The sequence below is a fragment of the Trachypithecus francoisi genome, unplaced genomic scaffold (assembly GCF_009764315.1).
Source record: "Trachypithecus francoisi isolate TF-2019V2 unplaced genomic scaffold, Tfra_2.0 Lachesis_group8, whole genome shotgun sequence".
Classification (NCBI taxonomy): Eukaryota; Metazoa; Chordata; class Mammalia; order Primates; family Cercopithecidae; genus Trachypithecus; species Trachypithecus francoisi.
This window is the reverse complement of record NW_022681473.1, coordinates 113,568,356-113,584,783: the sequence shown is the minus strand read 5'-3', so window position 1 is coordinate 113,584,783 and position 16,428 is coordinate 113,568,356. Positions and strand designations below refer to the sequence as shown.

Genomic DNA, 16,428 nt, shown 5'->3' with positions numbered 1-16,428 from the left:
GTTTTGAGTAAAGGGTCATTCCTGTGTCATGAATAAGTGAGAGTGCTGAAAAGTTCAATTTCAAATTGATACGTATGATTATATTCAAGCTGATTCAAAAACACCTACTGACCATCAAGCTCTATATGTAATGCTGGAAGAGTTTTTTCCTCTCCATTGATAAACCAATAATTTCACTGTTTGTCTTGAGTCTCCAAAACTGCTGATTTATAAAGTCAGAGAGCATCTAAGGATAAGAGACGTTGAGAACAGAGACATGGTAGCAACAAACCTGCCTTTCTAGCCCAGAAAGGCACTCTTCTGGTCCCACATTTATTCATTCAATAAAAATTTATTGAGCCAAACTATTTGCAAGGAATTGTACTAGGTGCTGCAATGCAAAGAGTATGACAAAACTGTCTGTAGATATAGGATCTGAATTGGTCTTTGATAGTTTTCCTGATTTGAGAAAGACGTCTCTATTTGGTAATTTAGGGAGCTAAGAGAATGGACAAGGTCTGCTTATGTCCTTCTGGCAACCTAGGATAGTTTTGCCTTCCTCAAATCAGTTGTCAGTCAAAACAAATAAGGCACATTTTTAAAAAAAATTCCCCCCTTTAATTGACCAAAGTAAAGCCATGACATTTCATTTGGTAACCTGTTTAGAATTATAAAAATCATTTCATTTGGCCCAGCCCATACTGCCCAGGACAAATTCTAATGCCATCCAGCTTTGTTCTTACAAACTGCATATAAAAAAAAAAAAAAAAAAAAAATCTTCAACGTCCTAAATGTGATGTGCCCAGTGCGAAGCATATCAGAGCTGGACGTGACATTTATGTCCTTGACAAGCCTCGATTATCCAGGTCCTTTACCTGCAACATAAAGATGTCAGTTTAATATTTACAATCAGATCAACTTTGGAGAAATTTTCTACTAAAATGGATTCACCCAGAGTGGGTAGGATTATGTTGGGTTCTACAGCCTAGTTTAGGGCTGTGAATAAACAAGCACTGATTAGAGACTAGATTCTCTCTGCTTAGCCTTTTGGAATACCTCTGGGAGGAACAATATTACTGATCTACCCGCCACATAGATCAAGGGTTCTCAATCTTTTCTTAGAGATATACTCCTATGTGGTTCTATGTGACTCTATATACCTTAAGTTCTTCAGAGAGAGAAGAAAATGTAGTTAAATACAAACATGTGAACTTTTTCTCTATTTCCTGCACTCTCCCCACCCATGAGTCTGATAATCACAGAAACTGGTTGAGTCAAGCCCCAGGTGGAAAAATATTACTGCAACAACTGCCAAAATGACGGCAGACTGGGATCATCTACTCTCTAAGAACAATCTAAAATAAAAAGTAAAATTTTCAGTGACTTTGCAAGCTACTTTTCAAACACAGGTGTCATGAGAAATTTCCCTATTTGAGAAATATGTGGCCCATTTTATAAGCACTGAAACCAATCTGCAAAATAAAGGTTGCTTTTTGAGACATATAGCATCTGCTTACCTTGTATATCCTGACCAGCCAATGTTCTGTGGTATACGCTTCCTCCAGGACATCAAGCTCAAAGTCTTTATTCCCAATCTCAGCATTTCGGACACGGTCAAAGCCTGGAGGACGCTCTAGAGAGGGATGAAAAAGAGCACACTTCTTTCTACAGTGCTAATTGCCTATAGAGACAGTATACAGATTCAGTACACCATCTACTAATTGAATGATTATTCCTCAGCCTGCAATTTGGTGAGAGTAGAGCCCGCAAAAAAGAGCATCAGGTAGTAAGGGCAAATCAAGTGTTACTCTAACTTAAGTACTGTGCAAGATGATGCTTGCCAGTCAATGTCTTATCTCTAATAAGACAGACATAGGGAGCCGACTTCCAAGGCCCTCTGTTCCTGAGGATTGTCATCCAGAGCCTCTAACACATTAGCAACCCTTGCATGGATCAGAGAAAGAAGCCTACCACAAGTCAAAGACCTGCATTCATGTCAGAAATTCTCCCTAGTGCAGAACCAAGAAATTGAAGTCAGAAGGAGAGACTTAACCTAATCAAATAACTCTCAATATAGTCATCTGAAGATATGAAAAGTCACTTTCTCACCCTTTTGTTCCTGTCTTCACTATAATACCCTTAAGGACAATAAAAAGTAATGGTCAAAAGCACAGAATTTGGAGCCAGTCTTTGTCAGTTTGAATCCTGACTCTGCCATTAGTTGTGTGACACTGGACAGTTAAATAACCTATTTGTACCTCAATTTCCTCATAAATAAAATAACAGGCTGGGTGCGGTGGCTCACGCCTATAATCCCAGCACTTTGGGAGGCTGAGGTGGGTGGATGACTTGAGGTCAGGAGTTCGAGACCAGCCTGGTCAACATGGTGAAATCCCGTCTCTACTAAAAATGCAAAAAAAAAAAATTAGCTGGGGGTGGTGGAGCACACCTGTAATTTGTAATTCTAGCTACTTGGGAGGCTGAGGCAGGAGAATCGCTTGAACCTGGGAGGTAGAGGCTGCAGTGAGCCAAGATCGTGCCACTGCACTTCAGCCTGGGTGACAGAACAAGACTTCATATCAAAAAAAAAAAAAGAAGAAAACAAAAATAACAATAGCTAGGTGCAGTAGCTCATGTCTGTAATCCCAGTATTTCGGGAGGCCATGATAAGAGGATTGCTTGAACTCAGGAGTTCCAGACCAGCCCAGGCAACATAGTGGGACCGCATCTCTACAAAAAGTTTAAAAACAGCCAGGCATTGTGGTGTGCACCTTAGTCCCAGCTACTCAGAGACTGAAGCAGGAGGACTCCTTGAGCCTAGGAAATCAAGGCTGCAGTGAGCCATGATTGCACCACTGCATTCCAGCCTGGGTATCAGAGCAAAAACCTTATCTCAAAAGAATATACAAACAATAAAAATAAAGATAATATGACAATAATATCAGTATATGCCTTTTGGGTTGCTGTGAGGATTAAATGAGTTAACAGACACAAAGCACTTACCAGTGCTTGGCATATGGAAAATACTGTGTATTAGTAATCACTACTATTACTATTGTTAATATTATTATGAATCACTCACTGGCTTCTGTGTAAACCTGTCCAAACCGGTAGTAACACATCTTGTACATGAGGCAGTTGAGCAGCACTGGAGAACCTTCACGGTCCACACGGAACTCCCCAGTTGGAGTATAATAGTCATTCTCCTTAATATGTTTGCCTGTATCTGTGCTCCCTCCAATCCGGACCATCCAAAGAAACTTGTTGATATCTAGGAGAAAAAAAAAAAAAAAGAACTGCTGCATCACAAAGGTTGCTGGAGTTAAAGCAGGTTAGTATTTCTAAGAAAATTCCTCAACATTTTTTAAATGGGGATTGGTATCATTTAACTCTAATTTATGAAAATAGTGAGGACAACATACGAGCAATGCATTTTTCATCAAAATATACAACTTTTCTGAGAAATGATTATACTCCTGAAATCCTATGCTACTAGTCCAGACTTAAGCCACAATTGAAACTGGCCCTATAGATTAGCTAGGGCTAGGCTATCAAATGTAGTAGCAATTAGCTACATATAGCTGCTGAGCAGCTGAAATGTGGCTAGTCCAAATTAAGATGTACTGTAAGTATAAAATACATACTAGGTAAGTATGAAAAACACACTAGATTTTGAAAAGTTAGTAAAAAAAAAAACCCTAAAAGGGGGTATACTGGTTATATGTTAAATTAAATAATAATGTTTTGATATGAATATTCAGTTAAATAAAATTATTAAAATTACTTTCACCTGCTTATTTATACTTATTTTGATATGATTAACATAAAGCTTAAAATGATAATGTGGTTCCCATTATTTCTATTAGACAGTGGGCAGGACTGATCTAAAGAGTAGTAGTTTTACCAAAAAGGTAGACAAGACATGAATATTCTCCTTCTTGACCAACAGTTGCAAAGTTATAGACCTCCAAAGCCTGTATATGAGAAGTCAACATTTCTGTGTCAAACACACTCCCTGCTTGATAAATACTGATACTACCATCAACTCATGCTTTCTCTTTTAGGGTTCATCATTCACTGTATTGCTTGCATAGGCTTTAGGGAAATCAGTTGCTACATGTTTCACTGGATGGTTAGTATTAAAAATATTTCTAATCCACAAAAAAAAAAAAAAAAAGATTCCTGTTGCACTACTGCAAAGAGTTCTAGGGGATATCACAGTGGTTGAGAACAGACTCTGGATCCAAACTGCCTGAGTTTGAATTCCAGCACTGCCAATTCTAGCTAGATGACCTTGAGCAAGTTATTTCACCTCCCTGTGCTTCAGTTTTCTCATCTGTCAAATTAGAAAAATAAGAGTATCTACAACAATAGGGCTGTTAGTATGAGTAACAGCACGTAAAGCATTTAATAAGTTGTTTGTCACATGGTAAACATCCAATGAATATTACTGTCTTCGTTCAGTGAATGTATTCTTATCTTCATCTTACAAATGGAAAAACTGAGGCAGAGACTTGCCTAGATCATAACGCCAGAAATAGGAACAAAAATAAACCCCCAGAACCTCAGCTCAGCTATCATAGAGCAATAGTATTGTAGCCGCCTCGCAGGTATGTCTGAAACAAAAACCTCACAAGCTCTATGAATGGAAGAGTGAAAATAATAGGAATGGCTGGGTGTGATGGCTCACACCTGTAATCCTAGCACTGTGGGAGGCTGAGGTGGGTGGATCGTTTGCGCACAGGAGTTCAAGACCAGCCTGGGCAATGTGGCAAAACCCCATCTCCACAAAAAGTACAAAAATTGGCCGGGCATGGTGGTGTGTGCCTGTGGTCCCATCCACTCAGGAGGCTGAGGTGGGAAGATCACTTGAGCATGTGAAGCAGAGGCTGCAGTGAGCAGAGATCGTGCTACTGATTTCCAGCCTGGGTGACAAAGTGAAACCCTGTCTCAAAAGTAATAATGATGATGATGATAGGAACTGCATCAAGGAAGCCCATTGCTCAAAAGATATGGTTGTTTACAAAAAATAAGTTAGGCCAGGCCCAACTTTTTATTTTTATTATACCTCTCAAATGTTACAGAACTCCTATTAGTAAAGCCCAATTAATAATCTGACCTTGAAAAATAAATTCAGTGTAACAAATTAATCAAAACAGTTGGCCTACCATATCTGTGGGTTTGACATCCATAAATTCAACTAACCTCTAATCAAAAATATTCACAAAACAAAAAAACAGATGACGGCATCTGTAATGAAGATGGATACTTTTTTCTTGTCACTGTTCCCTAAACAACACAGTATTAACACCCATTTACCTAGTATTAGGGATTAGTATTACAATCTAGAGAGGATTTAAAGTATGTAAGAGAATGTGTGTATATTATATACAAACACTAAACCATTTTCTATAAGGGACCTGAACATCCACAAATTCTGGTATCCTGGTGAGGGGTGGGGGTGTCCTGGAAACAATCCTCCATAGATACAGAGGGACAACTACACTATCTTCTTTTATAAATTCACATACATGTTTTCATGGATCTAGGCAGTAACAGTGTTTTGCATTTTTTGTTTTTTGGTTTTTTTTTTGAGATGGAGTCTCGCTCTGTCACTCAGGCTGGAGTGTAGTGGTGCAATCTCTACTCACTGCAACCTCTGCCGCCCGGGGTCAAGTGATTATCTGGCCTCAGCCTCCCAAGTAGCTGAGATTACAGGCATGTGCCACCACATGCGGCTAATTTTTGTATTTTTTTAGTAGAGACGGGATTTCATTATGTTGGGCAGGCCGGTCTTGAACTCCTGACCTCAAGAGTCTTCCCAAAGTGCTGGGATTACAGGCGTGAGCCATTGCACCCGGTCTCTGCATTGTTTTTCAATGGTTATCTTATTATCTTCTTTAAAAAATAAAAAGTCTAACTTATATATCCCCTCCCACCAGAATATCAAAATTCACAAATGCTCAAGTCCCTTTTATAAAATGGTGTAGTATTTGTATATAACCTATGCACATCTGTCCATATACTTTAAATCATGTCTAGATTACCTATAATACCTAAATACAGTGTAGATGCTATGTAAATAGTTGTTATACTGTATTTTTTATTTGTACTATTTTTATTGTATTATGATTTTTTTTTCCACAAATATTTTCCATTTGTGGTTGGTTGAACCCACAGATGCAGAACCCACAGATATGGAGGGGAAACTGTATACAAAGTATTTAGAAATATGCACGTAAAGTACTAGAAGAAACAGCTGCAGTAATAATTGCTTCTGGGGACTGATGTTAAGGGGGCTTAGATTTTGTGGCAGTGAACTATCACTTTTTATTACAAACCTTCAGAACTGTTTAACTTTTTTTTTTGAGGCAGTCTTGCTCTGCTGCCCAGACTGGAGTGCAATGGCGCAATCTCAGCCCACTGTAACCTCTCCTTCCCAAGTTCAAGCGATTCTCCTGCCTCAGCCTCCTGAGTAGCTAGGACTACAGGCATGTGCCACCACGTCTGGCTAATTTTTGTAGAGACAAGGTTTCACCATGTTGCCCAGGCTGGTCATGAACTCCTGACCTCATGTGATCCACCCTCCTCGGCATCCCAAAGTGCTGGGATTACAGGCGTGAGCCACCACACCCGGCTGTGAACTGTTTAACTTTTTAAAGTATAAACAGGCATTACATTAACTTTTAAGGCAGCTAACTATATTTGGATCTTTCTTCTAAAAATCTTTGTGCCAATAATCATAGGGCACATGGTAACCTCCATTTTACACATACTTTTATTTATATATATTATATATATATATATATATATAAAATGCTCTTTTTTTTATGTCAGGCCATATAAAACATTTCTAAGCTGGTCGATGACTATATGGCTTAAAACCACTAAAAAAATGCTAACTCTTAAGTTTATTGTCGCGAGCCTGATGTTCAGCTTGCTTTTATTACTCGTTGTGGAACTACTTCTATGCCTTAGACAATCATATAGCATGCTGTACCTACACAAGAATTGTTTACCTTTATGTCCTCTTGTTGCAAAAAGAAAAAAATCAAAATACCCAAACCTCAAGTTGCAAATACTTAGGAACTTCCCTTGAAAGAAAAATATCTTAGTAAAATATTAGTAAAAGTACAGAAAACTAGGAGATTCATCTAGTTTTCTTAGAATCTACGTCCTGCAGCTAGAAATAGAATCAAGTATATTACCATCAGAGGAATACCCAGTGAGGCCTCCAAAAATGACCAGCACATAACTGACATCAAGCTCCCTCATGATCTCGTAGGCTTTTTCCTCTGTGGATGCCATTGCCTGGAAAAACAAATGTACAATTCTCAGAGCAAATTCCCAAGTCATATTATCCCCTCATGCAGACACATTTCCCACTAGACCTTGCACACCAAACACTCAAAGATCCCTTTACCTTACCTGCCCTACTCGAGAAATATGGGTATTATTCCATGTGTTATTATCCACTAAAATTGTTCGGTTTGCCATAGCTGTAATCTGATAGCCATAATCCCACCAGGACATGACCTTCGCATCCTGAAAGTAGAATGGGAAATGGAAATAACAAGCTTCTGTCTCTAAAAGTCAAATGTAATAGAGAAGGCATCTTTGGTCTGACAGAAGTGACACCTGGCTAACTAATCAATTTCTTCACAAAGTCATGCATGTCAAACCAGAAAATAAATCCTGGCACCTGGTCTTCCATTTATATAAGATCATCAAATCTCAGCACAAATAACCAACATTGCCTACATTTTCATCCCAGGTCACTTGACACAAACAAAATGAGGTGGGAGGTGTGGGAGACTGTCCAATATAGCCACATCAATAGCCTAGTGTGATTAGATAATTTTCTTAAATAGCCTTTTAACAGAATCACAAAAATCACTTATTATAAAGATGGGGTGGAAACTCAAATCACAGGATATGATGGACAAGAATTAAGACTCTTAAAAGTTTTTATTCCTAACAAATTGTCTCAGAAATGATATTCTTAATAGTTACTGTAAAAGAAATCATTTCAGATTCTCAAAAGGTATAAATTAAAATGTTAAAAGCAGTTATCATAAGCTGATCACTTTACACAAGATTTACATCTTTCTTCTTGCTTCAATTTTCTGACTTTTCTAAAGTGAACATGTATTATTTATCTATAACTTTTTTCTTCTTTTATAACTGGGATGTTCTACCTCATGTTAAAAATCATCATATCAATAAAAGTGTCCATGCAAAGTCTAGATAATTACTAGTAAGCATTAACTATAAAAGATCCCTGAATTGAATGGCGGTTCACCTCTAAGGATCATTCAAGACTAGAGTTGCAAAGTTCCAATTTCACCATGCTTTCCACTCATCTAAAAGCTATATGATTCACTATAACTTCAAATGTCTCCTCCTCCTTTGCCCCTAACCCACAATTCCCACTCCTCCCAAATCTTCACCTCTGGAGTATTGTGACGAAGCCAATAATATGCTTCTCGGAAGTCATCAAATATGATCCTACTGCCATCCCCACCACGGGCAGACAGTACAATGGACGGAGAAGAGTAGGCCTCACTGGTCACCCACGTTGAATGAAAGGTATAAGTGATAAGAAAGAAAGCCATGACCAGTATCATCCCACTTGCCACCTAAACAAAGAAAAAGAATTAATTGTGTAGTTAACCAAACTAAATTCGTACAACACAGGACAAATTGTTAGACACATTCATTAATAGAGATGAGATTGATCAAAATAAGTCAGAGGCTCTATGAGTTAATTCTGACCACCTATGACAGTGCTCCACTTTACTCCTCCCACCCCCCACCACCCACATACACACATACACACACACACAGTTTCCCAACTCTACTCTTAACATTGCTTCTCACTTCATTCTTAATAGGGTAGGTAGAATCCTGTTGCTTCTTGCTCTTCTTGTCTGGACGACTTATGTCCAGATTCTTCATGTATGTGGATAGCACCTGGGAGACTCCAATGCCGGAGAGAATGCACATAACAGGTGCCAACACTAGCATTAGACGCACCTAACAGAGACAGGACACATGATCAGTCTAATCAGTGTTACACAGTTTACAGATTTCAGCCTATTAGTAGATCAAGACATCAATTTAGGGGTTTTCATCAAACATGACTTCCATAAAAAGTGAAAGAGAAAATACTTGAAATAGTTACAGTACAAGTATATATTTCTTCAACTTTATTTCAATTATATGCATGCACATATGTATATGTGTCTTGAATAATAATGATATGAAGTATATTTCATAACTGTGGTTTGAGATCAAAAAAGTATGAGAAGCACTATTTTACTACAATATATAAAATCCCTCCTCTCTGGCTGGGCATGGTGGCTCATGTCTGTAATCCCAGCACTTTGGGAGGCCGAGGAGGGCAGATCACCTGAGGTCGGGAGTTCAAGACCAGCCTGACCAACATGGAGAAACCCTATCTCTACTAAAAATACAAAACTAGCCGGGTGTGGTGGTCCATGCCAGTAGTCCCAGCTACTCGGGAGGCTGAGGCAGGAGAACCGCTTGAACCCAGGAGGCGGAGGTTGCAGTGAGCTGAGACTATGCCACTGCACTCTAGCCTGGGCAACAAGAGTGAAACTCTGTCTCAAAAACAAACAACCAAAAAATCCCTCCTCTCTTTTAACAATCTAGCACTGGGTAATACTCCCACGCCTTCAAGAAAAAATATCATCTCCTGTTTTAAGACACCCAGGGTCATATTATCCAACAAAGTGCAAAAGTGCTTCTATAATACCAAGTTATGAATCCAAGAAAGTTGGACCCCACAACCAGAATGTATGAGTGTCCCATACATTCCTAGGAAGGATCAACAACAGCAAGCAGCTTTACAACTCATTCCCTCAGATGCTCAGAGGGAAGCATGTGCACAATCATCAGTACTTTCTGAATTCTGCCAGGCAGATAAAAAAGCACCTCAGAGTTAGAGTGAAAAAGTCTACCAGACTGAGGGCAGTCCTCACCATTACAGCTGAAAAGTACATGCTGGTCACACCATACATGATGATAAAAATCCGGGCATCAGACAGGTTGCTAAAGCAGTAATAGAGGCCAACTACAAAAGAGGGAAGGAGAAATAAGCAGCTGAGTCCTGTAGGTTGAAACCTACAAGGGAAAGTTTTTTCATTATATGACTGGATGATTCCACACATTTAACCCAGCAATTCCACTTCCAGGAATTTATCCTAAAAAAACAATCATAGAAACATGCAAAGATGTTCCCTATAGCACACTTTAAAGTAGCAAAAAAATCAGAAACAACCTAAATATCCAACAACAAGGAGCTAATTATAGTATATTTATAAAATGGAATATATTAAAATATTGCTGTGTGAGATTATGGACTACTTGCCTTCTTACACATCTTGACACATCTCTGTACTTAAAAAAACTAATAAATGATATATTTTAAGTATTTCTATAAAATAATACTAAGTAACAGAGAAATTTGATTCTTTATGAAGTGAAAAAAAATCAGGGAAAAAACTATGATCTCATTCTTATTTGATAAATATACATCAAAATGTTAACAGTGGCTAGAGATGGGTGATAAGAACTCCTGAATATTTACCTTTTTTGAGATGGGGGTCTTGCTGTATAACCGAGGCTGGTCTCAAACTCCTGGGCTCAAGTAATCCTTCCACCTCAGCCTTCCAAGTAGCTGGGACTACAGGTGCACACTACCCTGCCCAGCTAATTTTATTTATTTTATATATGTGTATGTGTGTGGGTATGGATGTGTGCGTGCATTATTTTATTTTATTTTATTTTTTAAGTAGAGACAGGGGTCTTGCTATATTGCCCAGGCTGGTATTGAACTCCTTGCCTCAAGCAATCCTCCCACCTCATCTTCCAAAAGTGCTGGGATTACTGATGTGAACTACAACTCCAGGGCTGTTTTTGTTTTTTTAGATATGGGCCTCACTATGTTGCCCAGGTTGATCTCAAATTCCTGACCTTAAGTGATCTCACCTCAGGCTCCTAGCAGGCTAGGATTATAGGCATGAGCCATTGTGCCCAGCAACTTTTTTATTTATTTATATATTTTTTTACAATACACAAATTACTTTCACAATAAGAAAAAAGTAAAAGTTGGCCAGGCACAGTGGCTCACACCTGTAATCCCACACTATGGGAGGCCAAGGTGAGCAGACTGCTTGAGCCCATGAATTCAAGACCAGCCTGGGCAACATGGTGAAACCCCATTTCTTCAAAAAAAAAAAAAATACAAAAATTAGCCGGGCATGGTGGCATGCACCTGTAGTCCCAGCTACTCAGGAGGGTGAGGTGGAAGGATGGCTTGAGCCCAGGAGGCAGAGGCTGCAGTAAGCTGAGATCATACCACTGCCCTCCAGCCTGGGCAACAGAGCAAGACTCTATCTCAAAAAAAAAAAAAAAAAAGTAAAAGTTATTTGAAAAAGACCACTAACACTGGTAAATTCTAAAACACATCTGGATTGGCCAGAAGTTAAGAGATTGATGAGGCTTTACAATCAGCAGTACTCACTATAGGACTTCAATACTGCCAAGAGGAAAAACAAGGGTAAAGGGGAAGGAGTGTGATAGAAGTACTCAAACAAAACCAACCCTGAGTAGAAATTACGGTGAAATTTTAACTTAGAACACAAATGACAAATGAACAGAAAACTGTGAGGCTGAACTTGCCAATATCTACAACTGTTGAACTTCTGACTTCTGCTCAGCTTCATACATGAGAAAATGTGCTTAGCCGTCCTCTGTATTACACAACATAGACAGGCAAAGAAAAACAAAACACGAATGAGGGTAGCTTGCCAATGTGGAATCAAATCATGATTCTTACGAACAAGGCCATTTCAGAACACAAGGCCACGTACCTGGAAACATGAAGACGAGGAGCTGTAGGTCAAAATAGTATGAGGACCAGGTTGTGGGCTGATGCTCAGACACAGAAGCAATGATGGGGATGTTATTCTTAGCGTAAGAAGGATCCAGCAGTGAGTAGAAACGCCCCGTCCAGGGAGATATTTTTCCTGGCAACAAAGAGGCAATACATATTCCACACATACTCTTCAAACAAATATCTGATCCAAATTAATCACAATTTCCCATTTTAATAAGATTCTCAGTGACAGAGAAGGATTAGGTTTTTGCTTAATTGCCACCAATACTTAGAGAGTTTCACTCCTTCCTTTCTTTCAAACCTGGGAGTACTTTTGTCAGCACTGCCAGCAGAATAAAGCCAGGCTGTATATAAACTTGGAGAGAACAGAGGCAGAAATGCTGCCTGAAAGGGTTTTAGGCCAAATTGGGTCAAAGCAAGGCCAACTGTAGAGATTAAATCAACCACATCCTCGAGTCCTGCTCTGAACTAGTCAATAGATAGACTTGAGCAAAATCAAATTAATCTCTGAGAAATCAAAGTAGGGAAAAAGAAGGAAAATTTGGCTTTCTGGCCGGGCGCGGTGGCTCAAGCCTGTAATCCCAGCACTTTGGGAGGCCCAGACGGGCGGATCACGAGGTCAGGAGATCAAGACCGTCCTGGCTAACATGGTGAAACCCCGTCTCTACTAAAAAATACAAAAAACTAGCTGGGCGAGATGGTGGGTGCCTGTAGTCCCAGCTACTCGGGAGGCTGAGGCAGGAGAATGGTGTAAACCCGGGAGGCGGAGCTTGCAGTGAGCCGAGATTGCGCCACTGCACTCCAGCCTGGACGACAGAGCCAGACTCCGTCTCAAAAAAAAAAAAGAAAATTTGGCTTTCTAACCAACTAAACAGCCATGATTTAGTTTCCATGGTATTAGATGAGTGCCACCTTGGAGGGTATGGTAAGCAATATAATGACTTCTCCCACCCAACCAATAGGAAAGAAAAAAAAAGAAAGAAAATGAAGAAAGATTTGCAAGGTAAGATATAGTCCTTTTGCCAGGTGTGATTAAGAGCAGCTCCAACAAGACATTCTCTGCTATGCTGAATCCAAACACTGGGTTGAAAAGTGGATTGAATGTAAAACTGTGGAACTGTACATGCTTCACATGAAAAAAGAAATAAGAAAAAAAGAATCTTTTTTTTTTGTTGTTTTGTTTTGTTTTTTGAGGCGGAGTCTCGCTCTGTCGCCCGGACTGGAGTGCAGTGGCCGGATCTCAGCTCACTGCAAGCTCCGCCTCCTGGGTTCCCGCCATTCTCCTGCCTCAGCCTCCCGAGTAGCTGGGACTACAGGCGCCCGCCACTTCGCCCAGCTAGTTTTTGTATTTTTAGTAGAGACGGGGGTTTCACCGTGTTAGCCAGGATGGTCTCGATCTCCTGACCTCGTGATCCGCCCGTCTCGGCCTCCCAAAGTGCTGGGATTACAGGCTTGAGCCACCACGCCCGGCCGAAAAAAAGAATCTTTTGTGGTCAGAAAATACCCTGTCTTTTGGAGTTTATTCTATGTCTGTACCCATCTGCCTTTAATAGTAAAAGTTCTGAGCCTGACCGGGTGCAGTGGCTCACGCCTGTAATCCCAGCAATTTGGGAGGCCGAGGAGGGCGGATCACCTGAGGTCAGGAGTTCGAGACCAGTCTGACAAACATGGAGAAACCCCATCTCTACTAAAAATGCAAAATTGGCTGGGTTGGCACCTGTAATCCCAGCTACTCAGGAGGCTGAGGCAGGAGAATCGCTTGAACCTGGGAGGCGGAGGTTGCAGTGAGCCGAGATTGTGCCACTGCACTCCAGCCTGGGCAACAAGAGCGAAACTCCATCTTAAAAAAAAAAAAAGAGAAAAAAAAAAAGCTGTGAGCCTTCCCTACCTGTCAGCATGAGGAGAGCTCCCACGGTGAGAAGGACAAAGCCTACCAGAGAGATGACACTCCGGAAAAGAACTTCAAATTGTTGTGGATTCAACTTGCTGCGCAGGTAATCCACAAAGGCATGGATCTGGCAGAGACCAAAGACCCCAAAGGCTGCCATGTGCTCTGATGAAAGGACAGGCTGTAGGTAAAAGGACATGTATGTTAATATTAAGGAAAAAAATGAGTAAGTCCAGTGCAGGCCTGCATTATTCTTATCTAGTTCAAACTAAATGATCAAATGAGTTCTGAGGCCCCAAAGGACTCAGGGCCAAACTAGGGAAGGGTTTAGTTCACCAGCCATATTTTCTACAGAATATTTGGAGCCCCCTAAAGCATAAGATACACTATCATTATCACATATCTGGCTTTTGCTCAGGTTATTTCCTTAGCCTCGACTGTAATTTTCTCCAAATTCCCATCCACTAAAATTCTCATCATTCAAGGTCCAACTCAAATATCATCTCTTCCTCATCTGCCAAACTGAAATCAATCACTTCTCTCTATGTTCCATGTCACATTAGTTCTCTTCTAGCACTTAATCATTCTTTGCCTTAGATCGGTGGTTCTCAAATGCCAGTGGGCATCATAATCACCAAGGGGGTAGGAGTCTTAAAACACAGATTGCTGAGCCCCACCTCCAGAGTTTCTGATTCGGTAGGTCTGTGTTGGGGCTCTAGAATTTGCATTTCTTTCTTTTTTTTTTTTTTCTTTTTTTTCTTTTTTTTTTTTTTTTGAGGCGGAGTCTTGCTCTGTCGCCCAGGCTGGAGTGCAGTGGCCGGATCTCAGCTCACTGCAAGCTCCGCCTCCTGGGTTCCCGCCATTCTCCTGCCTCAGCCTCCCAAATAACTGGGACTACAGGCGCCCGCCACTCGCCCGGCTAGTTTTTTGTATTTTTAGTAGAGACGGGGTTTCACTGTGTTCGCCAGGATGGTCTCGATCTCCTGACCTTGTGATCCGCCCGTCTCGGCCTCCCAAAGTGCTGGGATTACAGGCTTGAGCCACCGCGCCCGGCCGAGAATTTGCATTTATTTCTAACAAGTTCCTAGCTGCTGCTGCTGATGATTCAAGAACCACACTTCCAGAACAGTAGCCTATCGGATATAGACAGCTGCATGTATTTCTTTCCCTGCAAGAAGACCAAAACTTCCTTAAGGACCATAACCGTATTTTTATTCTTTTTACATTTTCAAGTGATCAGCAAACTGCATATACAAATGCTTTTGAACTTATGATTGGGTTACATCCCAATAAACCCATTTTAGGTTGAAAATATCATAAGTAGAAAATGCATTTAATACACCTAGCCTACGGAACACCACAGCTTAGCGTAGACTACCTTAAACATGCTCAGAACATTTAATATTAGCCTACAGTTGGGCAAAATCATCTAACACAAAGCCTATTTTATAATAAAGTGTTGAGCATCTCATGTAACTTATTGACTACTGTACTGAAAGTGAAAAACAGAACGCTTATATGGGTACTGGAAGTACGGTTTCTACTGAATGCAGATCACTGTCACACCATTCTAAAGCCAAAAAATCCTAGGTCACACTTTGTAAGTTGGGGACAATCTGCAGTAGGTGATCAGTAAAGAAATACCTGTTGACCTCTAAATAAGGTTTGCACTTTCATGATCATTTCACAAAAGAAATCAAACATGCCACGTTATTCTCTGATTTAGCAGTTGTCTGTTAACCCTATGGAGCAATGTGGTTAAAGGTTTGTGCTTTCGTTCCTGAAGCACTTACAATTAGATACCATTAAGATCAGGATTCTCTGCTACTACGTGGGGCCATCTGCATTAAAAGGACTGGAAATTTTAACTTTGATCACTCATCTAAACTCTACTCAACTAAATATCCCTCCCCTTCCCACAAACTTAAAGCCAAAGTAAGAGCCATGAAATTCAAACTCCACGGAGCAAATATTAGCACACTCCTGGAGGTAAACTTCAATGACCAATAACTCTGTTGCAAGTAGTTCAGTATAAAAGCTGTAAGTCGGCCGGGCGCAGTGGCTCAAGCCTGTAATCCCAGCACTTTGGGAGGCCGAGACGGGCGGATCACGAGGTCAGGAGATCGAGACCATCCTGGCTAATACGGTGAAACCCCGTCTCTACTAAAAAAATACAAAAAACTAGCCGGGCGACGAGGCGGGCGCCTGTAGTCCTAGCTACTCGGGAGGCTGAGACAGGAGAATGGCGTGAACCCGGGAGGCGGAGCTTGCAGTGAGCTGAGAGCCGGCCACTGCACTCCAGCCTGGGCGGCAGAGCAAGACTCCGTCTCAAAAAAAAAAGAAAAAAAAAATAAAATAAAAGCTGTAAGTCATACTCTTCTTAACAGAATCTAAGATAAATCAGTCTATTTGGGGCTACACAGAAAAAGTAGAAGCTGAAAACCCTACTCAGTCAAGGGCTCACCTGGAAACCCACAAAGGAGATCTGCATAGAAAGGATAGTGCCCAGGCAGTAAACAGTACAGTAGGCCACGTAGATCCGGTGGGAGAAACGGCCTGTGAGCATCAGTACCAGGACATGGAGAGGAATCAAGTTGATCAGGAACACATAACCTCCCCAAGACGAGACCTACGATGG

General features: G+C 40.6%; 1 protein-coding gene across 2 annotated transcripts in view; it reads right to left on the bottom strand.

Annotated features, from left to right (window-relative positions):
• Positions 1–295: 295 nt before the first annotated feature.
• Positions 296–16,428, bottom strand: part of STT3A (STT3 oligosaccharyltransferase complex catalytic subunit A) — a 29,602-nt gene continuing 13,469 nt past the window's right edge. Inside the window, exons 8-18 of one of the 2 annotated variants that reach the window (XM_033206281.1) lie at positions 16,255–16,419; positions 13,791–13,971; positions 11,877–12,032; positions 9,984–10,075; positions 8,860–9,015; positions 8,430–8,618; positions 7,408–7,524; positions 7,188–7,290; positions 3,062–3,250; positions 1,497–1,612; positions 296–854 (exon numbers count right to left, since the gene is read on the bottom strand). In XM_033206281.1, coding sequence (XP_033062172.1) covers positions 816–854; positions 1,497–1,612; positions 3,062–3,250; positions 7,188–7,290; positions 7,408–7,524; positions 8,430–8,618; positions 8,860–9,015; positions 9,984–10,075; positions 11,877–12,032; positions 13,791–13,971; positions 16,255–16,419 — 1,503 coding nt within the window. In that variant the 3' untranslated portion in view covers positions 296–815. The remainder of the gene's footprint in view (positions 855–1,496; positions 1,613–3,061; positions 3,251–7,187; positions 7,291–7,407; positions 7,525–8,429; positions 8,619–8,859; positions 9,016–9,983; positions 10,076–11,876; positions 12,033–13,790; positions 13,972–16,254; positions 16,420–16,428) is intronic. The other variant, XM_033206280.1, reaches the window with a different exon arrangement.